Here is a 24,178-nt window from a genome sequence, read left to right as displayed (position 1 = left end):
GAAGGCTCCATAAGGGGAGACCTTAGAGCAGCTTCCAGTGCCTAAAGAGCTACAAGAAACCTGGAGGGGGCATTGGACAAGGGCCTGCAGGGACAGAACAAGGGGGATTTTGGTTAGATATAAGGAAGAAGTCTTCTCAGTGAAGAAGCTCACCCTTGTGTTGGTATAAAAACAACTGGTTGCTCTCTCACCCTATTGTCACACCGCCATGGAGGATCTGGACCTGATGGGTGCACATACACATCGCTGAGCATCACTTCACACAACAAGGTTCTCTAAAGAGAAGGCTTCCCTTCTTCTAAACAAAAAGGCATCTTTTACTTGAGATGACACATAGCAAGCTTCCTTCAAGATAAATGGCCCTTGAAAAAGGTGCCTCCATGACTGTTAACAGCCTATTATACTTCATCTCCGAGCACAGCACCCCTAGTGTCCTTCCAGGCCCCTGTCATTTTAACAGGCAACTCTCCATTATGGCTAAACCCTGTATCAGTCCCTCCAGGGGGAAAAGGAGCAAACTCTGCACATCATGACAGGCCACACTTTGGAGTACATCCAGAAGGCAATTCACAGTGAAAACCCCAGTTCATCATAATCATCACTGGATGCAAAGTTTCTGTGTCAGATTATGCAGAAGAAAAAAGGCTTATGGTTAGAGCAGCACAAATGCATTCTCTGACGAGGGGGTGGGGGGGATGGGGACAAACAAAACAGAACAAGGTAGCTAAGAAATGAATATTCAAACACACTTACGTTTCTGGTTTGTTCCTTTGTATCTTCACAAGAAAACATCCCCAGAGAATTATAGTTTCTGTGAAGAACTGGTGAGACTGCCAAGCAAAGCAAACTGGATTTGATTTTGATGGGCAAAGAGCAATGTGTATTTACCATGCTCTGTGCTGCCTTGGAACATAAGTACTCCTGCATCATACTGTCTATGCCAATGACGTCCTAATGCCCAGAGAGCCTGTTAAATGTATTTGCCTAGTGAGAAGCTTTAGTTGCTAGATTTTCAGCAGGACTACAGTGAAAGGAACAAGTTTCCTTTAACAGTAGAGAACTCGGTTATTTTCTCATACAGTTGTAGGTTAATGCATATTTGACTATATACTTTTTGCACAATAAAAACATTGTGAAACATGAGAGTGAAACATGGCTTTAACTTTCGGAAAATACCTCCAGCCTTAAAAACTTGATATTAGCAGCATTTCTCTTTTCTCTTGACTCTCTGGGCCCAGCGTAGTGGCTTTGCCATCTAAAACTCCATCTGTGTGCTGCTGATGCAGGCAGTTCCCCAGAACCCAGCCCCCCAAAGTTCAAACATCCAGTCCCTGCTCCCACACATAAGGTTCCAGGAGAGAAAGCTGGTGCTGGGCATCACCTACACATGGTGAGCTCGGGAACAGCGCCACCAACACAGCAATGCACCCTTGCTCAGCCACATAAAACTTCATCTGCATAAAGCCTCTCTTGGCATTGCTGCCAGGCAATCAAGAAACAAGCTCCCTAAGTGCCAATGTCCAGCCCCTGCTCGTAAGCCTAAAGTGCCAGGATAGAAACCTGGTGCTGGGCATCACCTACACATGGTGACCTCCAGAACAGTGCCACCAACACGGATATCCACATATGCTTTGCCTCCTAAAATTTCATGGCAGGAGCCAGGGGGTGAAATGACAGTCTGTACAGCCTCTGTATTTGGGATGACAGGTTTTGCCTTTCCTGTTCCTGCCTCCCCAAAAACCAGACCCTATAGCAGGTCTTTTCCCCTCCTCATATAGATTAAGGATAGAGAAAAGCAATCTCATGAATGACAGTGAGTGCTCCAGACCTTCCTTACATCTCCATATCCAGAGCAAGAATGGAAGCTCCAGGGCTCCGACTTAAACTGGGAAAAGTGCCCTTACTGTCAGGATGCCCTCTATGGTCCTCCTCCATAGGTACAGGTCACCAGAAGAGCACCTTTAACCAGAACTAGGCTTAAAAAGATAAGAAGTAGCTTGCCAGAAATCAGGATATGCTCTACCATTATGCTGTGAGCAGACTGAGCATTTCTAGGTATAATCAATAGGCCAAAAGCTAATATGCATGCTTTAAAAAGAACATGCTCCAGCCTTCTTTTAGCAGCTGATAAAAGCAAAAACCCCATGAAGTCACATACTGGTACCAGCTCAGGCAATGCAGGCAAATGACAATGAAACTGCAGACAAACAATCTTAAACCTAAGGACAGCAGGAAACCAGAGATTTCCCCCCCATGCGCACAACCCCACAGTACCTAAACAGGAGTCAACGGCAGAACAACAGCACTGTTGCAATAAGGACAGAAAACAAATACAGCAATAAAATATTAACACTAGTAGAAAAATAAAGGATGTATAACACGGACCTCGGAGAAAGGGAAAAGCAGCCCCTGACCTGAGCTTAAATACGGAGCTGGGGCCGATGGGGAAGGGTGTGTGGATGGGGAGGCTCCAGGTGAGGCCATCGCTCTGATACCTCCAACTAGGACTCAGTTTCAGCTGCAGCTGAGCGAGGTTTCCAGGGTACCCAGCATGTCCCCATCACCCCAAGTGAAACGGGAGCAGAAACTGCATCTCAAAGTCTTCTTGGCAACAACACACATGGAGGGTAAACAGTGAGAAGCGCCTGTGGGGTGCCAAGAGTTACCCCACACACCATGGTCTTTGGGACCCATGGCATCAAGTCTGACTGTTTGCGTGGGGAGTTCACTCCTTTTCCTCCTCATTACAAGAGGCACATGATGGGCACAGACTATGAACCCACTACGGGGTGCCCTACCCGAGGACGAGCCCCACGCTCTCGGGAAGCCTCAGTGCCGGTGCCCCCAGAACGCCGAGAACCAGAGCCACCCGCACTTACCGATCCACCAGAGCCCAGCGCTGAGCCCACCCCCCCCTTTTATAGACATAGTTCCGCCCTCCATTCATTTCATAGGAGTAACCCCGCTTTCCGCCCCGCCCGCTCGGCCTCCGGCGTCCTGCAGCTCCGGTTTCCGCTCCTGGTGGCGTCTGTCTTCCTTCGTGTGCAGAACACGCGGAGCTGGTGGCAAGTTGCAGTTAAAGCGCCAGCAACGCCTGTTCTACACCGTTTTCCACCAGGACCGCTCCTCTCTTCCCGTTTAACCCTGGCGGTGGCCCTCGGGAGCGGCTTCTCCCCAAGGCCGTACGGCCCCGGGGCCTTCCGCCATGACCCATCGCTGCCCTTGCGTCAGCCGGAGCCCTACGAGGCCGTCTCTGGGCTATGACCTCCGTACGGAGCGCCCCGAGCAACAAAGCCGGGGGCAGCCCCGGCCCTGACGGAAGCCCTGAGGCTCCCGGCGCGGCTTTGCGTGGCAGCCGCTGGTGCCGCTGCAGAACGGACCCTGCTGTGCGTGGACAGACTGGAAACGCGTTCCCTGCCCCCAGGGAGGACGAGCCGGACACCACCCCCTGGAGAAGGCTTAGCTCCCAGTTCCCTCCTCCATCACATCACCCGCATCTCCTCAGCCACAGGTCACATTAACACCAGTGAACCGCAGGGACAGCTATGCACCACCAGCTCCGCGGCCCTGCGTGTCCCCGGTCCCGCAGCCACTCGGCGCGGTACCGGGAAAACTGCAGCAGGGTTCTGAAGTGCCCGGTACCGAACCAGCACCCCGGGACCGGGGCACAGCCCGCGGCGGCTTCTTGGAGACGGTGAACACCGGGCGACGCTTCCTATGGCCGAACCCCGCAGCGAGCAGCCGGCTCGGCCCATGTTGTTCCCGTTGATCCTACACTAGCCCAGCCCCGGGGGACTCAACCGGACCCCACCAGACCCACGGCTCAGGGCAGCGCTATGAGGCGGCCCACAAACTACTTCCCAGAGTGCACACATTCAGGCCCTGCTCCTAAGCCTAAGGTGCATCTCCACCTGGCGAGCCCCGGCACAGAGCCATCAACACAGCAAGGCACCATTGCTCAGCCACATGACACCCATCTGTGCGCGGCCTCTCTGGGCAGCCCTCTCGAGGATCAAACGCGCGGCCGCTAATCACGCCCTTCGCCGCGGGTCTGACCTCCGGGAGCGCCCTCTGCGCAGCCGCGCCCCGCGCTGGGGGGAAGTCGCTGCTGCCGGGCGGGGCCTTGGCTGCCGTGGCCGGAGCCTCAGCGCCGGGTCCCGCCCGCAAGCGGCACCGCCTCCTCCCGGCAGCGCGGGTCGGGCGAACGGCACAGGCAGCTCTCGCGGTGCCGCGGGGCGGGGCGTGGGAAGGGCGCGGCCCGCGCCCGGCGCTGTTTCCGGCAGCGTGGCCCGGGCTCAGCGTGCGTGGAGGAGCGGCCGCGTTCGGACGGGCCCGAGCTGCTGAGGAGCGGCCGGAATTGCCCCCCCCCGGGCACGGGACCCCCCCCGGCCGGCAGCACAGCTGGCTCGTGGTGCTGCGGCTCGGAGGTGACGCCGCGAAGGGACGCGGTGAGGAGAAAACCCGATGCGCGGCGCGTTGCTGCTGGAGAAACACGTGGCGTGTGCTCGCCTGGGACAAGGGCAGTTTCTGTGTAAGCATCAGCTCGCTGCAGCCCCGCCGTGCAGCAGCGGAGAGCAGCAGCACCGCTCGCTGCCCTGTGCGGAGCCAAGGCTGGGTTTTCCTGAGGATCACACTGGTCTGTTCAGCCGTTACTTGCTTGGTGTGCACTTTCCTCTGAGAACAGGCCCTTGGTTTCGCGCGTGCTCCCCGCCGCGGTCTCCATTATACATTAAATTTCTTGCCATCTAGCCTGACATTGCTTTGTCTCCTTGTGCAAACCGCGGTGAAAGCAGCACCCAGAAGGCTCGGGTGCTTGCGTGGTGTACCTCTAGTCCCACCTCGGGGCAGGCAGTAATGATGCTACAGGTAAGTAAGGTCGTGTTCTGCTTTAGAAAGAAAGAGTTGGGTTTGAAACCCTTGGTCATGGCAGGGCAGGAGGTGGCAGCCTTGGGTCAGTGATGAGTGTTGGCATGTATTAGCTGATCTGGAACTGATGTATCACCACGTTAGCTCTAGAATTACTCTGAGACCCAGGAACATCTGATTTCCTTTGGCTGCCACCTTGGAGCTTTCATGCACCACAGACCAGTTCCTTGAGTTCGAACATCCAGCCCCTGCTCCTAAGCATAAGGTGTCAGGGACAGAAATCTGGTGCTGGGCATGTCCTGTGGATGGTGAGCTCCGGAGCAGTCACCAACATGGCAATGCACATTTGCTTTGCCAGTTGAAGCTCCCATCTGTGTACTGTGTTCATGGCAGCACTCTCAGGAGGCCCAAAACCCAGTGTGCTGATTATGAGTGTGCAGGCCCTGTTCCTATGCCTAAGGAGCTCCCACACAGAAAGTGCCAGAAGAGAAACCTTGTGTTGGGCATCTCAGGACCTCTCAGGTGGCCCAGAAACCACCAACATCCAGCTTCTACTCCTAAGCCTGAGGTGCCAGGACAGAAACCTGTTGCTAGGCATCTCCTACACATGGTGAGCTCTGGAACTATTCCACTATCATGGATATCCACCCTTTCTTAGCCATGTAAAACTCCATCTGTGTATAGCTTCAAAGTTCATTGCTCTCAGGTGTTCCAGGAGCCAGCCTCTATCCTGATGCATTTGCCAGGGCATCTCCAGAGAGAATGCCTTCAGCACTGGAGCGTAAGTAAAAGTGTCCAGGTGTCTGTACCATGAATGGCAAAGAAGCACGAAGGGAGCCTCAAGTCTTCATCATGACTCCCAAAGTGCAAACATCCAGGGCCTGCTTCTAAGCCTAAGGTGCCAGGCCAGAAACCTTGTGCTGGGCATCGCCTGCACATGTTGTGCTCTGTAAAGGTGCCGCCGACATGGACATCCACCCTTTCTTTGCCACCTAAAACTCCCATCTTTTCCCCCATGCACTTCTGTGTGTTTGTTTCCCCCATTGCATCAGTAACCTGTGCAGTATCACAGCAGAGCTAATGACATTATCTATTACATGGTACCCTGGTGCCATCAAAGGAGCACTAGAAGAGCACCTCTCTAATAGATTCCAACTAGGAATGAATACCACTGCAGCTTCTCCTAACTACATATGCATTACTGACATCTCTGATCTCTGAAGATATTTATCTGCCCCTCATCTTTATTGCTCCTGTCTCATCCTTTCTCAGCACTCATCATCTTGTCTTCCTTTCAGTCAACAGCAAGAGGCAGTGCAGGGAGAATATCTTAACACAAAGAATGCCTGGTGGATGCTGAAGACTGCAGGGTAGATCCCTGTAAGAGCAAGGCATGACATGTGCCATGGATCTGCTGGTTCTGCAGAAATGCTCTTGGTTTTCATGTTTATATACATAAAGTGGGTTCTGTCACTATTATAATGGTCTCTTTCCAGGAACAGAGCTGAAGCTGGCCCATGTCCTTTTAAACTCACTGAGTTGTGTGGAAAACACATAGAAGTATAAATAAATAAATATGTAAATCTAATCCTCTAGTTCAAGCACATGAAGCAAATAGGCCTTTGCTCCAACTTACACATTTGGATCAGGAGACAACTTTTAGTGAAAGACCTGTCTGCATGTTTCTTTTTGGCAAGCAGAATTCCTTTTCATGTCTCAAAATAATTGATTCACTAAATAGCCACAAGTCTCAACTCTTAGTAGATGAGATTTTGAGAGAACAGAATTTGCAATACACTAAACCAGTTTAGGTGCTGTTGCCTGTTAAGTGTTTGACTACAGAGAGTAGAATGCATTTGAAGTAGAAACACGCTCTTTGCTGAGTACTCTAAACTTTTAGCTCTGTATGCTCAGTACCAGTACTGATGAAGTGCCCTGTTCAACCTCAGATCTTGTGTCTTTCATCTTGAATATACACAGATTTCCGTGCTGTTGTCTTCTTTTCCTAATAATTAATCCTAACAGAAAGATTATACCCACACAATTGAAATCCTGAAACACCACATCTCTCTTTCTCTATTTACCATGCTATTAATATTCTTGCAGTGTAGTTTCTGGTGCATGCGTTAAGTTTTAATTAACATTCCCTGAAATTAGCATGCCTGAAAAAGGCATTTGTTTGTTTAGGAAATCAGGTTTCCCTGGTGGTTTGTTTTGTTTTCTTCCCAGCCTTCACCTCAGTTTGACCAGCTGATTTAATTTTCCTAATTTTAAAAGACAGTGTAACAATTGAATGCAAATAAACTGGAGTTAAATTGAATCAACTTGGTTCAATAATATGCCTGAATATGATTTAATTTTATGCAGACTAATGAATACAAAATAGAAGTAAGGTTCAATAAAGCACTCAGCAGTGCCTTCTGGACCAGACACTGCCACCTCCTGGCCTCAGTGCCGTGCCCTGTGCACATGAGACATGGTTCTTTCAGTGTGCCACATACCACTTTATCATCATCTCCATACTGCGTGTAATGAAGTCTCATCTTCTAGGCACAAAGGGGTAAAAGAAGTCTGACTTCTACTGAGAGTTAGTGCTCACATCACTTCTGCGAGAGGCAGAGCCTTAAGTCATCTTCATGATCTGGAAAACTAGTCATAGCTCTGAAATGACGTTTTTTGTTACAACATAACACGGGAAAAACGAGGGCAACAAGAGAATAAATACTATAATCCTAATTACAACACAATTTTGAAGTGACTGGGGAGATTAATGTTACAGAAGCATCTGAATAATTCAGAAGCTGTGATTTCTGACTACTACGTTGTACTTGGGAATCTACTCTGCCTTTTCATGTTTATTGAATAAAATAATTTAATTACCTACACTTAAAATATATCAAATATTTAACACACTCAGGTTTCTGATGTATTTCAAGGTCTGCTTATATCATGAACTTCTTGTCCAGGAGACTGCAGTTTCTCCTCAATACCTATCAGACTTCATAATTAAGGTGTAATAAAAGACGTATATCTACTGCCTTTAAAATTCACTTCAGTAGAACAAACATTACAAGGAAACATGACGGTTGAAAGAGACATAACACAATAAATGGCAGCACATGGAAGGATCTCCACAAGCAGCACTTCAACAACAGGTCTGGATATGTAACTTGATCCTGCAAAGCAACTACTGCTTATGACTTCACAATTCCAGTCCTAGGGAGGGTATTTGCAAAGTAGTTTCTTGAGGAAAGCAGCCTGAAACAGTGAACAACCAGCAGCAGGGCAGAAAGCTGCTGAAAGTTCAGTTTCCTGAAGGCTCTACTAACCACAATATCATTTAAATTCATGTACCATCAGTGTTTCTTTTGGTTTGTTGAACTCTATAACAGACTACATTGATAGATGTAACCACTATACATCTCACAGAGTGGTTGAGTCCTCTACAAATCATCTTGTCCAACCCCCTGCTCAAGCAGGCCACCTAAAGCCCCTTAACCCAGGACCATGTCCAAATGGCTTTGGAATATGTCCAAGGATAGAGATTACACCACCTCCTTGGCCAACCTATGAGTCATCTTATACATGGAATTACCCAATAAGAATGACTGCAGTAAAATTCTCTATGCATTTAGTTTTCTGTGAGCTGTTAATTACAGTTCCACTTGACAGAAGTACAGCATCACATCCACAAAGCACACAAGCACAAGATGCTGAACTTTGTTGCCTTGTGATCACACTAAAACAAATCCACTGTTGACAACATATGCTCATACAACAAGTACAACGCTGAGCAGCACATGAAAAGCAACACAGATTGGTGCTTTCTTCAGCATAGTGCACAGCTAATGCTATTACTGGAAAATATCTATGGGTGAGATAAGAAGGCATGCTTAACTGGCACTAGAAGCACTTCAGTTTACATATTCTTGACTTATTTACAACCTTACACCTAATCCTAGCTTACCACTCATTGGATTTGGATAGCCTAAACCTCTAGGATACATCACACATACTCTTTAACCCACATGCTGATGCTTCAAGTAACTCTTTAGGTGAATAAGCATACATAAAATGATGTATCCTGCTCCAACACTGATTTCTGGCTTCAGGTTGTACCTTAATTCAGCACATTACTTGAAACTAGCAAACATCCCTCCTGAGAATCATCATGCAAAAGGCATCAAGGTTATCCATTAAAAGACCAACTCTTAACTTAGGACAGATGCCTCTGGATCCTGCATCAGGGCCCTCCAGTTTTTAATCCTTATGCTTTTCTCTTTGCAAAGTAGCTAGCAGAGAGCATAAACACTGCTTCTCATACTTAGGGCTACAGAGAGCAACTTGAGCAAGTACAGAAGGAAATACACCTAGCTTAAATCAATGGCTGCAAAATGAGCACACTGGTCAACTGTTCCATGTACTTCTATAGTCCCAAAAAGGCAAGGCAGCAGCATTAGTAAAGACAACCACAAAAGAGGCACACCAGTTACTACCAGAATAATTAGTTCAATAAGTGGAATAATGTTACCAATTCTTTTAACCTTTGAAACATCTGATACTGTCAAAATGCAGGGCTAACTTTGAGACTAGTGAAGAACAAAGGGCACAGAGATACAACAATGTGTTTAACAGAGATAACTCGATTAGGGGATAAGGGCAATTTTCAAAGCTCAGCATAAATCAAAAGAGCAATCAAGAGCTTCAGTGTAAAAGCCTTTTGGGTTTGATTTTTGAAACACGAGAACGCATTTACTCCTCATTTAAGTCACTCAAATGCCAGCACACACACTATTGCATGTGATGATCCTTACAAATAAAACAACCATGCAGCTTTTTTTAGTCCTTATAATTGTACTTCTTGTGAGGCACACACCAACTCTGGCTTAGCAGAACACATAACTACGTTATAACAACACTGCAACTACACCTTCTTTGACAAGAGGAAGCCAATGCACAGTAGTCATATCAAAGTACAACAAAGCAAAAAAAGCAGGCGTCCACCCAACCTAAGCCTCACTTTTCAAGGCAAGGTGTGTATGTTCGGCATGAGCATGAGCTTTGGCTGTTACAGGTTGGCCATACAGTGCAGTGAAGGTTACTTGGTTATATTCAATTTGATTTTACATGTTTTCAAGGACTTCCTTTCAGGAAACCATAGAGTAAAAGGCTTTATTGCTATGCAAACCTAGCTCTAGTATCAAAAATGCCCCAAATTAAGTGGTTGTGACCCTCAAAAGCTCTACCTGCAGAAGTGTTGTAACACCTGTGATAAGCAGCACAGCCCCCCTTATACCAGGCAGCTATCGAATCTTGCCTCGGGGGACACTAAGAATACCTCTCGGCCACAAAATCAACAGTAAGCCGTGCAATCAGTCAGCTATTAACCCTCATTTATCTTTTTATGGGTGTTTTTCCTCACAGCGCCGGGCACATCGGTCACCCGCCGGGTGAGGCCGCCTTCCCCGGGCCCTGAAAGGAGGGGTAGCGGAGACCATGAGCGACGAGAACCGACCGGCCCGTCCTCCGTCAAGCAGGGCAGCAGCCTCTTGCCTCATTAAAGCCCATTACGGCCCCTTGCCTGTGCTGTCCCTCCCTTATACCCGCTAGAAAGCCATTACAGACCCTGTGCCGGTGCGCCCCGCCCGCCGCCCCTCACGCCCGCAGCCGTTGTGCCCCTGAGGGGAAGGCGGCATGAGGCTTCCCGCGCCGCGGACCCGCCAAACCCCCGTCGCGGCGCGAGACCCCGTCCCGGCTGCAGCGGGAGGAGAAGGAGCGAACGGCCGGGGGAAGCCCCGCGCTCCGATTGGCTGCGCGGGGCGGAGGACCGCGATATGATTGGCTGGTCCCGTCCCGCCCGCCTTCCCTTCCCCTCGGCGGCTCAGCGGGTTGAATTCAAACCGGCACCGGGAGCGGCTGCGCACTCGCGGCGGGACCGGGCGCTCTGGGACAGCGGCGGCAGCAGCACTCCCGGTGCGTGCCGGCTCTCACGGGCTGCGGGGCGGGCAGCGGGAGGGTGGCATTGCAGGTAACGGAGGGGAGTGACTCTCAAGGCGCGGCCGTGGCGCCAAATGTTTAAACCGGATCCCGGAAAGGCCCCGCCTGCCGTCAGCAGCCGGGGCGGGGCCGGGCCGTTGGGCGGCGCGCGCGGGCCGGGCGCAGAGGCGGGAACCGGCCAAGGTGAGGGGCGCCGCCGCTTGCCCCGCGCGTCAGGGTGAGGGGGGTCCGGTGTGTAACGCTTCCCCTTCTCCCGCCTCGCAGCACCGGGAGGATCTGCGATGCAGAGCCCCGCGGCGGGACCTGTCGCCTCCTGAGGCGGGAGAATGCAGCAGGCGGGAGGGGAGATGGGGACCGACGACAAGGTAATTCGTTCCGCGGGGCCGCCACCGGTGGGAAACCGAAGCGACAGCCACCCCCTGCCCCCCTCCCCCCCCGGCCTTGGGGTGCCCGTTGTCAGCCGGCCGCAGCACCTCTGGGCGCCAAACCACTTCAGTGCGAACGAACGCGGGCAGAGAGCGGGCGGCGGGTGGCGGTAACCTGGCGCTCTCCTTCACTTCGGCCTCTGTCCTTAATGAAATGACCTAAAACTCCACCCAGAGACCTTTAACACCGATTTTGTAACGAGCAGTACTGCTCCCTGGCTCCACTTTGGTTTGGGTTTTGTTTTTTTTTTTTTCTTAATCGGGCGTGTTTCAGTCGTTCTTTACAGCTTTCTCCTATGGATTGACATTCATTCCGTCTGTATTTTCCCTGGAGGGAAAGAAAAGAATCCCAGATTGTTTTGAGTTGGAAGGGACCTCAAAGCTCACCCAGTTCCAACCCCCTGCCACAGGCAGGGACACTTTCCACTAGACCAGGTTGCTCAAAGCCCTGTCCAACCTGGCCTTGAACACTGCCAGGGATGGGGCAGCCACAGCTTCTCTGGGCAACCTGTGCCAGCGCCTCAGCACCCTCACAGGGAAGAACGTCTGCCTAAGATCTCATCTCAATCTCCCCTCTGTCAGGTTAAAAGGAAAGTTACCTCAAGAACACCATGGGCCCCATGTCTTCAACTAAAGGCACAGTCAAATAAATGATTTCAGGGAAGGGTGTGTTGGTCCAGAGCAAGACTGTGACCTTAGATTTTGAGCTACCCAAAGCATGCAGTTGATTTCTATCCACTTTGACTGTTCTCAACAAATGGATTATAGCACTTCTGATCTTTAACATCACAGGTTTTTCTTTTCCTTGGTGTATAGGAAAACCATTCTTCTGAGCCATACAGAGGCGTATTGAAAACCCCTCTGAAACAAGCAGCTACCTCACATTTGGTGTTGACAGAGATACAGCCTGACTGTCAGCGTCTCACCACACCCCCAAAACCCAAAGAAATCCTTCCAGCAGATCCATGGACGCCTACTTCAAACCTGAAAATGCTCATTAGTGCAGCTAGTCCTGAGATTCGGAGCAGAGAACAGAGGAGAGAATTGTCAAACAACGCAAACGTGGTCCTACAGGCGAAACACTGTTTGCAGGTATGTTGTAAAGGTGTCTTTATTTACTTCTTTAGGTTAGCTGAGGGTTGTTTATTCAGTATAAAAAGTCATACATTAACATACTACAACTTTAAGTTCAGATTTTGAAGTGTTTACCAAATATAAGTAAGGATATTGACGAGTTACACACCACAAGTAACACTTTGCCAGTTTTACTTCCCAGCTGAAGACAAAAGGAGAACCCTGGGCCTTCAACAGTGCTCCCAGTGAAGCTTTTCAATATCCATGTTTACATACTGTCAAAAACCTTCAAATTCTCTATTTCTTATCCCTATGCAGGAGCACTTATCGGGAGATGAATATGAAAAAACTCAACTAAGCCGCAAAGAGAAAAGTCTGGGATTACTGTGTCACAAATTCCTAGCTCGGTATCCTGATTACCCCAGCACTGCAGAGAATAATTACATCTGCCTTGACGAAGTAGCTGAAGAGCTCAGTAAGTTGGTGTATATGCTATTATGTATTTCTTGGTACGAATGTGCTAGTAAACCTATAATTCATGTTAGTACATTTTTGTTTCCTAAAACTTCAAATCCTATTGTGCACTCTTGCAAAAGTTATTTAAACCCAGCTTGAAACTCTCCATTCTTACAGCAATCCTTGTAAAAAGCTGATGTTTTTCCAGTGGACTGATTTGAGTAACTCTGTATTTTCTTTAATATTAAACATCAAAGTTATTGCCAATGCCACAAATAACCAGTTGCAGCTCTTTGGATGTAGAGACGATGGCTAGGAGTAGTGGTTGGATTTTTGTGGCAGGATCTAGCGTTTCCCAAGCTGAACCCCCAACTTCCTGTCCAATCATGACATCAAAGCAAGAACGTACTTTCTGCACTCTATGATAATTTAATTTTCTCATTTTATATCACTGTATTTGTATCTTACCGGTGATCTACTGATAGTCTTAAGTTGCTAATATTAAGCTGAAGCTTTTTTTAATCAGAGCTATGAAATTATTCTACAGTCTGTTAGAATGTTTTCTACAGACTGTAACACTGACAAAAGTTATAAATCATATTGCTGTAAAATTTTGGTGATGTTTTATCTTCAGAATATGTTGGGCAACACAAAAGAGGGATGAAATGCAAATCAAACAGAATTTCTATTTATGCTTTGTACAAAATAACATCTCTTTTAGAAAACAGTCATAACCAAGAATGTAACAGACAAATAGAAAAGGACAGTGTGTTAGTAGAAGACATACAAAACCGAGCTACAAAACAGTTGTCTGCCATGAGTTTCCAAGGTTACTTAATGAGACGATCTAAAATCCATGCAGTAAATAATTCAAAATACTTTGTGGTTGTTTTTAAAGGTGTACTGAGACCTATCTCATAGCTCTTCTGGCAATAGTTTTATTTCTTAAGGAATGCTGTAAACCAAATGTAACTGCGGAAAAGCAAGTCCTTCCATATCTAAAGCAAGAATTGTTTTCTTTTCCTTGCTGGCAAGATCTATAGGGGCTCTTTTCAGAAGCCTTTGTAACAACGAATTGGTGAAAATGGCTTAGAAGTATATTAAGAGGAGGGGGAAGTATAGGAAACTGTTCTTTTCTCTGTGCAAATCATGTTTCAGGTAAATGATGAAACATTTTCTGTAGTAGAGATGTTGATCTTTCTTTTGTTATTTTCAGATGTTGAACGTAGACGCATATATGATATTCTGAATGTGCTGGAGAGCCTCCATATGGTGAGCCGCCTTGCCAAGAACAGATATGCTTGGCACGGGAGACACAACCTCTCCAAAACACTGCAGGCTTTGAAAAAAGTTGGAGAAGAGAACAAATACACTCAACAAATTCAGATGATCAAGAAAAGAGAGTATGAGCATGAATTTGATCTCGATGGGGAAAGAAATGAAGACATGGCAAGATCTTTTGGCTCAAATGAGAATTCAGAGATGTCTTTCGTTGAGCTCCCCGGAATGGAATTTCGTGCTGGTAATAATTCTCTATAATGTCAAGAATAATATGTGCTTGTAATGATAAATATCTATGAACTTGGGAAAAAGAACATTTATTGGCCACTTTTTTCCTGAAGTGGTAGTGTCTGAAAGGCACAACTGTTTATGGTGAGGAAAAGTGCTTTGCACTCTTTCAGTTCTCTTATTCATGCACATGTATTTTGTTTTTACAGTGCAAGAACAAGAGGGCACCAGGTGAAACTGTCAAACATACTCAATATACAATCCAATTGCAGGGTTTGTTACCATCAAATGTTATAGAAGCCAAAAGTCTCAATTAATCCATTTATTGTTTCTAATTTAGGTTTGATTTGTGGAACAAATGTTAATTAAAGTTGTTAAATACATTGTATAACCTGCAGTTAGCATCTTTAAGAGTACAAGTTGTCTGGAAACAGGAAATATACACAGGGGGAAATATCACACTCTCTTTTTTGTAGTTAGACTTGGTATCCACTTGATTATCTGATTCTTGCCATGTAGAAACATGATTCCGGAGTCCACATGGACCCTGCCTAGTTACTGCATCGTTTGTTCTGATAATAATTGTTACTGACAAATTTCTGCAGTGTTTCAAATATGTTTGTAGCTGTCATGTCACTTAGTGCTTTCATCCTTTCTCTTGGTTGCTGCAGCATCAGTTAATAGCAGGAAAGACAAGTCTTTACGAGTGATGAGCCAGAAATTTGTGATGCTCTTTCTTGTATCGACTCCCCAAATAGTAAGCCTTGAAGTTGCTGCTAAAATCTTGATTGGAGAAGACCAGTTAGAAGACTTAGATAAAAGCAAGTTTAAAAGTAAGTACAATATTAATTGAAAGCCAAAAGAACTATTCCAGTACTAGCTCATATCGTGTAAAATACCATCATCTTTTTCCTGCCATAAATATATTTGAGCCTCCAAAAACTCACTGAACACCTTTAACAGGGACTAAACAGTTTTTAACAGCAACCCACTTATGCATAGGCATTGATACATAATGACCACATAAAAAGAAAAAGTCCATTAAATCCTCTTTTCTGAAGCAATGTCACAAGGCTGCTTATCAGTGACAGTTTCTCATCTTCCTCAAGCAGTCTCTTACAGATTTCAGCATCGTTTCACCAAAGCTGCCCCAGAATCATGCAAATCTGTTGTGAATCATTGCAAATGTGTTTTGGTCATATAACTTACTTGTTGGAAAGCTAAAGAAATTCTGTACAAGTCCTGCTAATCGGCGTACATGTGAGAGGAAGTGAAACCCAGTGCTGTGACTGCCAATTATTTCTTCATTCTTTTACCCTGCTCTCAGTTCCCTGCATGCTTCCTCCTCTTCTTCTCCCTTCAAATGAAAAGGTACTTCTAGGTCTGGGTTTGTACATCCATCATAATAAAAAATGTGCCTGCTCTTTCTTGAGGAATCAAGAATTAATTGTGTGTTTCACTGAAAATTATACCCTCCCTTGATTATTAGACAGACTCCTTTGCATTTTTTTTGCGTGTGGAATTGTATCTATTCAAAATTGAAACTGATCCTCGATGGTGTCGATTTGTGTTTTCCTTTCCATTGCATCATGGCAACATAGAGAGGCTGGGTGGGTGGTCAGTAGAGGGGTGGGATGGTGTTTGTTTTCATTCTTTCTTCCTTCCTGACATTTGTCTCACAATAAAAGCTTTTGCAGGGCATTCTATCCATGTGTCTATTTCAGGTATCATGTTTTACCGTGTTCTTGGTGAAGCAACAGTCCCAAATCCTCAGCAACAGAAGTTCTGGCCTAAGCACATTCCTTTTGCAGTCCAGAAGTCACTTGTAATTTGACTGCTGCCTAAAGCTCCTCCCTAATAGCTCAACCTAGAAGCAGTTAAGAACACACAGGATGATTATCCTGTTAGATTTTCATGTGTCTCTACCTCCTCATACCCACATTTGCCATTGCATAACTGCCTTTTAAAATACTTATTTTTACTACAGCATTTGTACAGGTTTGGTCACTGCATAGAACCCAACATATTTTCCAATTTTTTTTTTTTTGTGCTACATTTAGAATAACAGGCTCAGCAGTATTTTCTTTCCTAGATCTGTATCCGTCATTCTATTTTACACATAAATTTTATATTGTGATGTTATTTCATAGTATAAATACCTGTTCCACAAAATTATTTTTATAAAACCATTACAAAGGTTTTTCTTTTTAGCTGCTAAAAGGAGGTTACAACTCTAATTCTGATGTATGTTGACTTGTTCATTGGAATTGCTGTAACTTAACTTTGTTTATTTTATTTCAGCCAAAATTAGGAGACTTTATGACATAGCAAATGTTCTCAGTAGCCTTGAGCTTATCAAGAAAGTTCATGTTACAGAGGAAAGAGGTAGAAAGCCAGCATTCAAATGGACAGGACCTGAGGTCTTGCCAAGTATTCAGGGTAGGTGTATGTGTCATTTCCTTTTGGTCTGCTGATGATTTTGATTGTTTCTTTGATTTCTGTGCTAGATTTTTTTTTGAACTAAAAGACAGAGTAAACTAAGCCAAAGACACATCACTATCCTTGGTCCTTGACAGCATAGCACATCACTGTATTCCCACAGGGTTAGGTGTATTCATACTGAGACTCTTGCATTTGTGTTTTTGCTGCAGTATTAATTATGAGCCAGGCTCAAATAATTGCTTTTAATTACTCAATCTGCACAGGATATGTATTTACTCTCTGTGTTTTTTCTGCTTTTTAGGTACAAAACTTGAAACAACTTCTACGACCTGTCCCCCTCCTATTTCAGAACCCATCCCTTCCAAGGAGCAGTGTTCCAAAAACCTTTTTCCTTCAAGAGGAAAGCAAAACTTCACTCGGCATCCATCTCTCATAAAGTTAGTTAAAAGTATAGAAAATGACAGAAGAAAGATCCAGTCTGCGCCCACCAGTCCAGTTAAAATAAGTGCAAGTACGTATCTTTTTCTAAGCTTGTTTTTTCACTCAGGCACAGTCTTCATTAAATATTCAGGCTTACTATCTTCTCATAGGAGTAGTAAGTGGGTATGCCACTTAAAACAAGCTTGTCTATTTTTGACAGTTCTTAAAGACAAGATAGGGAAAATATATGTTGCATATATATATGAAACTTTATAAGATTGTTAGTGAAAAGAAAGCTCAACTGACCTGTGTTCAGTGTGTAAGTAGAAGCTTTTTCCAGTTTGGTGGACCAAATCCAGTCACAGCTTGCACAGCTGCAGCAAGTAGATCTCTTCATTGAGATCTGGACCAAAGTAAGCACCATGTAGAGAAAGCCAGCCGCCTCTTTCACACCAAATACATCAGGAGTGACATAGCACTGGTTTGGGTTTAAGAATAATATTAAACCCCTTTCTACATATCACTATCTGGACTTTGTGTGATGTCTTATTGGCCACAAACCTTGTGTCTGTGTAGTATAGCTGATTATCTGGATATTGTACCTTTCCCTAGGAACTGCTCTAACCCTGGTTTGTTGTGAAAACTGTGCTTTAGAACTTACTATCTAAGCAGTTCTGCATTCCATAAAATTACCAGAAAACTACCTGTCAGTCATAGAATCACAGAGTGGTTTGAGTTGGTAGGGACCTTAAAGCTCATCCAGCTCCAACCCTATGCCATGGGCAGGAACACCTTCCACTAGACCAGGTTGCTCAAAGCCCCGTCCAACCTGGCCTTGAACACTGCCAGGGATGGGGCAGCCACAGCTTCTCTGGGCAACCTGTGCCAGGGCCTCACCACCCTCACAGGGAAAAACTTCCTTGTTATATCTAACCTAAATCTCACTTGTTCCAGGTTTAAACCCATCATCCCTTGTCCTATCGCTACAGTCCCTGATGAAGAGTCCCTGCTCCAGCATCCTTGTAGGCCCCCTTCAGATACTGGAAGGCTGCTGTGAGGTATCCACGCAGCCTTCTCCAGGCTGAACAGCTCCAACTTTCTCAGCCTGTCTTCAAATGGGAGGTGCTCCAGCCCCTGATCATCCTCATGGCCTCCTCTGGACTTGCTCCAACAGATCCATGTCCTCCTTAAGTTGGGGACACCAGAACTGTACACAGTGCTCCAAGTGGGGTCTAACAAGAACGTTCATGTTCTTGTTGGGTATCCTCTTTGGAGGGAAGAAAAATGAAGCTGAGGCTTTAAAATTTGTTTGAGGTAATCTATCAGCCAGTTGATCAAATCAAGTCCAGGCTGCAGCTGAGAACAACATAGGGTCTTAGCATCTTCTCATTAAATGTGTCTCATAGTAATGCAGTTTCCTCAAGATAAAAGTTAACTTCTACATTTTTTTGTTTTCCCCCCTACCAGGTACCCATCAAGACTTTGCAGCTTTCCCAAGTGAAATGGCTAAGCTTCCAGCAATCACTAAACACAAGCTGGAGGAACAATCAAAGTAAGTTTGCACAAGTGGTAAGGTGAGAAGCTTTTTTTTGTCACTGCTTGTTAAGTTCAAGCTCTGCTCAGTTTGATTTGGGCTATAGTCTGCAAAAACCAGAAAGCCCTGACACTGCAGGCTGTTTTTTTCCCCACTTATTTTCTGTTTAGTGGATTGACTAGTCCAAGTTCATATTAAGTCTTTACATTGCAGAAAATAATTTGTCAGGACATTCATTTCTGCAAAAGGTACTAAAATAAGTTTGGGCTTTTTCTTGTTCGTTTTGTTTTTGTTTTTTTAATTAAGGAAAGCAAAAGAGATGAAAATGAAGTTGTCAGGATCAGCTTTGGAATGTGGTCTATCCTTGCCTGAGATAGTCCCCGAGCCTGAACCTCCTCACACCGCAGCAGCCACACAGCAGCCAGCTCTCACCCAGCCCCTCAGTGCCTGTCTGCCAAGCCACAGCCCAGTCTCACCAGTAATACTACCTCATACTCCTTCTGGTGTGTCATACACAATATATCTGCATCCTTCCCAAGCCCACACTGTGACAACCTACAGCCCAAGTTTCATGTTGCAGCCTCTACCAGGTGCTAATGTAACTGGAATTAAGAGTATTAATTCAAAAGTATTAAATAAAATAACCACTGAGGAAGGGGACAATCAGACAGCTACAGATGATGTGACCAAGACCCTGACAACTACAGGAAGACCAACTATAAAGTCAGAAACTGCATCACAGCAGTGCCTTAAGAGATCACAAACATTGGAAGAGAGTCATTTAAGTAAAAGGTATAGAAGGGCTGAGGAAAACCTTGATATTTCTCTGGTAAGTTAAATTATTTTTAAATGCCATTTTATAGCTTGATGACGTTGCTATCTACTCATTTTCAAAGTGACTTAGGAGCCTACTGCTGTGTGTAGGTGTTTTAAATGCCATTACGCTTGAAGGGGTGACACTTTGCTTGCTGATGTTTGGGGGGCTGGTTTTTGTTTCTTTACACACACATATCTACTTATATCTTAATTATCACATAATCTTGCTGGTATTTGCAAAGCGTCAGGCAGAAGGCACAGTATGCAGTGTTAACACGTATCTTTGAAAGGACAACTTAGGATAAGGCTGTATTTTTTTTTCCTCCATGTTCCTCTGTCTTCCCCCTCCAAATACTGATTTACAGGAAGACTGATTTACAGGAAGTGCCAAAGGGTACAGATGTTAGTCAAAATCAAACAACTCCCAAAAACATTCTGTCAAGACTTACCTATTCATACAGTGATTCTAGGAGTAGTTCAGGGGTGCTCATCTAGCTGTTATTCATTCTTGGCTTTAGAGGTGTTCGGAGGGAGAGTGGACACACAGAAGTCGCTTGACAGGGAACATCCCAAAATCCTGATACCTTCTAAATATTTCTGTCCAGTGTTGTGCACTGTTAAAGTTGTACTGTTGTAGGCATAGGCATAATAATACAGCACACAAAGAGAATAAGAGGATCGGATATACTTGATACATGTGGAGAAACTAGGTCTAAATTGCTTTCTACTCCTTAGTTGCTCTATGTTTTAGTGTCTATGTAAATAACTAGGAGGCTTTAAATTGTGCTTGCCATGAAAAGTCAGTCATGAAATCTTACCAGCGTGTTGTGACAACATGTGGTGTCAAACATCCGCTAGCTGTGAAGGAGCAAGAAGCAGTAATATGGAACCGGTTGTCTTATAGGTTGACTAAGTAGGTTGGTTTATTGACTTGCTTTCCTAATTTTTAAACTGCATAAATATCATTGTAGACCTGTATTTGAGAATGTAAAGTCTTACAAGGTCTGCCTCTGGTTTTGTATGTACTTCTTTTTAAAGGGAGATTCGACAAAAAATGAGAGACCGCCTTCCAATAGCTCACAAATGACTCATGAAAGGGACCATTTCCAGGAAGAGAGACAGAACAAAACTGAAACATTAGATCAAAACATGGCAAGTTGCTATGACCAGTGTAGAAGAGAAGATATTCCAGACGATGAAGACAAAATCAAAACTAAACAAGACATACCTGTAGCATTTGCTATTCCTGCTCCTGAGGTAAGCTTTGTCCAACACCAGAGCACATCATAAGAGGACATGAAGTGACTTTCAGGCTCCCAGATACTTTGAAACAGAATCACATGAACCTCTCTTCATCAGTAAACTTTGGTATTCTGCAGTTAAGACATAATGCTGTAGAAAACCTGAATAAAGAACAGTTCTGTTGACAAAAACAGAACTTATAAAGGTAGAAGGATTGTCTTCCAGCATAAATACTCAGTATCAGGATTTCTCTTTTGTCACTGTGTTAATCCAGATGGATTTCCAGTTCTTCGCTGAGGCTGTCGGCTGGCAATGGAGCCAGCTGACATCTTTGCAGTAGGGCAGTCTTACTTTAAAGAGCATGTCCTTGAGTCATCTGTGTCTAATTTCAGTCAGAAGGTAGTACAGGCATGGAATACAAGATCCTTGAGATATAGAGGATAAAGAATAAGAAGGCAGTGAGGGGATACAACTCTGGAGGAAAAAAAGCAAACATTTTTTGCTTATTACATGTTTAGCGTAAAGGTGTATTCTGCTTTTCTTTTTCAGACTTTGTTCCCTTCTGGTTATCTTATTCCTCTTACTCAGTGTGCCCATGGCAACAAGGCAGGCTTTCTGAATCAAGAGAAAGCTGGGACCCATTCATTGCAGCACGCTACCTACAGCTCCCCCATTGCTGGTGAGTACTAAATCAAACAGGCCTACACTTGTCTGGCTTAAGGGATTGTGGGCCAGATTCATCCACTGAGGTGATGGAATCACAACACAATGGTTCAAGACCTCATTTTTAATCCCCTTCAATATTTGATTTTCTGTTTCAGGTGTCATTCCAGTGACAGCATCTGAACTGAAAGCAGTTAACATTCCTGCTTTTCAAATAACACCCTTGCATATAATGCTGTCACCAACTTCTATAGCTACTCCACCTGTGCTGAGCAATTCCTGTCTCAATTCAAGCAATACCAGCTCTGCCCCAAATCCAAGTTCTTCAGTTCTGAACTTCACACTGCAACATGTAGGACTAATACCTGCTGGTGTGCAAGTTTCTGCAAATCCTGTCCTTCAGCACATGGTGGTCCCTTCCCAACCAGAAAACGTTAGCCACACCTCAGAGAACTTGCAAGAAGGGAAAGTAAGTAAAAATACATTGCAGCTTCCTCACTGGTGGGTTGAGTGGGAAGTTTAGTGTGGTAATTCCTTTACAGCAGGTAATATTTTTAACTAAACACCTTTTTGACCTTTATAAATCAGCACTACCCAGAAAGACCTAGCAGCAAAGGCCAGCCTAAGTGCAGTGCAGTGGAGGGGTTAGAAAGGAATAACAAGTATCCTGTTTGTTGTGGAAGGGGAGCCAGCTGGAGGATGACAAGATGAGAAGAGACAACTGGTTTAGAGGGAGGATTCTGCATAGATCTCAGATGACACATTAACAAATTGTGCATTTGTTACTTTATCTTTCCTTCTTGTTACACTGCTATTCTACTCTAAAGTTCTTGCACTTAATGTTAGCTTTTTTTAATAGGATAGGATTGTAAAAGAATATTTTTCCCCCAGGAAATTTCTCTTCTATATTTTGTATAATAATGTATTGCTTAAGATCTGTATTAAAAAAGGAGTTAGGATTAGAGAAACCGTATTTTCATTTGATTATTTGGGATATATATATATTTATAGACATATCAAGGAATTCAAGTATATTCTCAGTATCATTTTGGGGAAAGAAGTTATTTTTGTAATATCCTGCAGAGACCTAAAACTAGAATTAACTTTTTTTTCTTCCCCTTTAAATGAAAGTAAGTCTCTCTTTTTCTCCTTAGCCTTCTGTTCCAAAGGAACCCCAAGAGCCCCAGACAGTTACAGAGAACTTCTTCCGGACCCCAGGAGGTCCAAACTCAGTATCTTCCCTCTCTGCAACTTCAGCTGGTACTGACAGAATCTCTCAAGGAACTCTGTATATTCCTCAACGAAAACTTGAAGTCTCAGAAGATTAATGTTGGGATATTGTTTGCTGGGTGTGGTAGCAGGCATCATGGCTGCTACCACCCTGCACATATCTTGGGCTGTATGATGGACAGTGTGTGGTTTGGACACATACTGCAAGACCTCAATACTGGAATAGCCTTAATTAATGCTTTAGAATTAAAATTGGCTCTTAATGAGAAAGTTATTATCTTTTTTTTTTTTTTTTTTCCCAAAGGCTTTTACATGGCTTTGTTGCTATAATACTTGAGGTATCTAGTGGGGTTTTTTGTGTGTTGCTTTTCTGCTATGCAAAGTAAGCTGAAATTGTCTTTGTACAGGAAGGTACAGCCAGTACATATTTTGCACAAAGGAAAGTACTGTGAGCGTGTATATATTTTATGTCTTAATGAAAAGACATTTTAAATGTCTTGGTTCTGTGTTCAGTAATACTTGTTTGTAAAGTTAGTGAACAAAAAAAAAAAAAAAATATTTTTAATCAAGTTTTATATAAGTTAAGAATTATTTATACTGTATTTTTAAATCAATTTGTTCAGATTAAACTTACATCAAACTCAAATTATGACTTTTAAAATTTGATCAAATTAGATTACCTAAGTAATACATTGTGTATTGACTGGCCCCTCTTTGTTCTTTCATCAGACAGGGTTATCTATGTGTGAAGAAAGGGTAAATGATGTTTCATCCAAAAGTGATCTAATTCCATCATCTAACTTCTGAACTCTGATCACTAGAGACTACATCTCATAATAACTGTATTTTCCTCTAACTGTTGTTATGAAGTTTAGAATTCAGAGTATCTTTATCACCAGGTGCTGAGGCACTGGCACAGGCTGCCCAGAGAAGCTGTGGCTGCCCCATCCCTGGCAGTGTTCAAGGCGAGGTCGGATGGGGCTTGGAGCAACATGCTCTAGTGGACGGTGTTCCTGCCCAAGGCAGGGGATTGGAACCACGAGCATTAATGTCCCTTCCATTAAGGTCCCAAAACATTGTGTGATTCTGGAAAATGTTGTCCAGATGTCACAGGAATTGAGAAGTTACATGGTTACACTGTACACACTCTACTCTTGACTGTGGAGAGGCCTCAAGCCCAAGAGACAGCTTTCATAACACTTTACCTTGGCCTTTATAACCATCTAAAAAGGTTTGTGGCAGAACTCAGAGGTGCCATTACTGAAGCACTAGCTATGTACTGTTGCACACAGTAAGGTCTGGCTTCTTGAAGGAGGGAGCCCCCCGTTAGATGTACCCACTCTACACAAAGTCTGTGCTTTGGGTTTCTGCTTTCCAGCCAAGATCAGTGTCAGCCTTCAACTGTTTTCTTTTTTCTTCCCCTCTGGCAATTCCATATCAAACAGGTTAAGGTAAAACAACTGAGTTTAATTAAGCAGTCTCTTCTGTGCTGAAGGAAGAAAGA

The 24,178-nt window shown here is 44.7% G+C and overlaps 1 protein-coding gene across 1 annotated transcript; it reads left to right on the top strand.

Moving 5' to 3' along the window:
* Window positions 1-11,189: 11,189 nt before the first annotated feature.
* On the top strand, window positions 11,190-23,479 carry E2F8 (E2F transcription factor 8; the record flags this gene model as incomplete). Its single annotated transcript, XM_080617397.1, has 13 exons — window positions 11,190-11,228; window positions 12,105-12,380; window positions 12,681-12,837; window positions 14,035-14,340; window positions 14,999-15,160; window positions 16,629-16,766; window positions 17,071-17,280; window positions 18,657-18,741; window positions 19,030-19,552; window positions 20,578-20,796; window positions 21,331-21,460; window positions 21,603-21,913; window positions 22,599-23,479. The coding sequence occupies 13 exons, from the start codon at window positions 11,190-11,192 to the stop codon at window positions 22,770-22,772; spliced, it is 2,730 nt and encodes a 909-aa protein (XP_080473523.1). The 3' UTR covers window positions 22,773-23,479.
* Between the last annotated feature and the right edge of the window lie 699 nt (window positions 23,480-24,178).

This window comes from Psittacula echo, assembly GCF_963264785.1.
Source record: "Psittacula echo genome assembly, chromosome: 5".
Taxonomy (NCBI): Eukaryota; Metazoa; Chordata; class Aves; order Psittaciformes; family Psittacidae; genus Psittacula; species Psittacula echo.
This window is presented reverse-complemented; position numbering and strand designations above follow the sequence as displayed.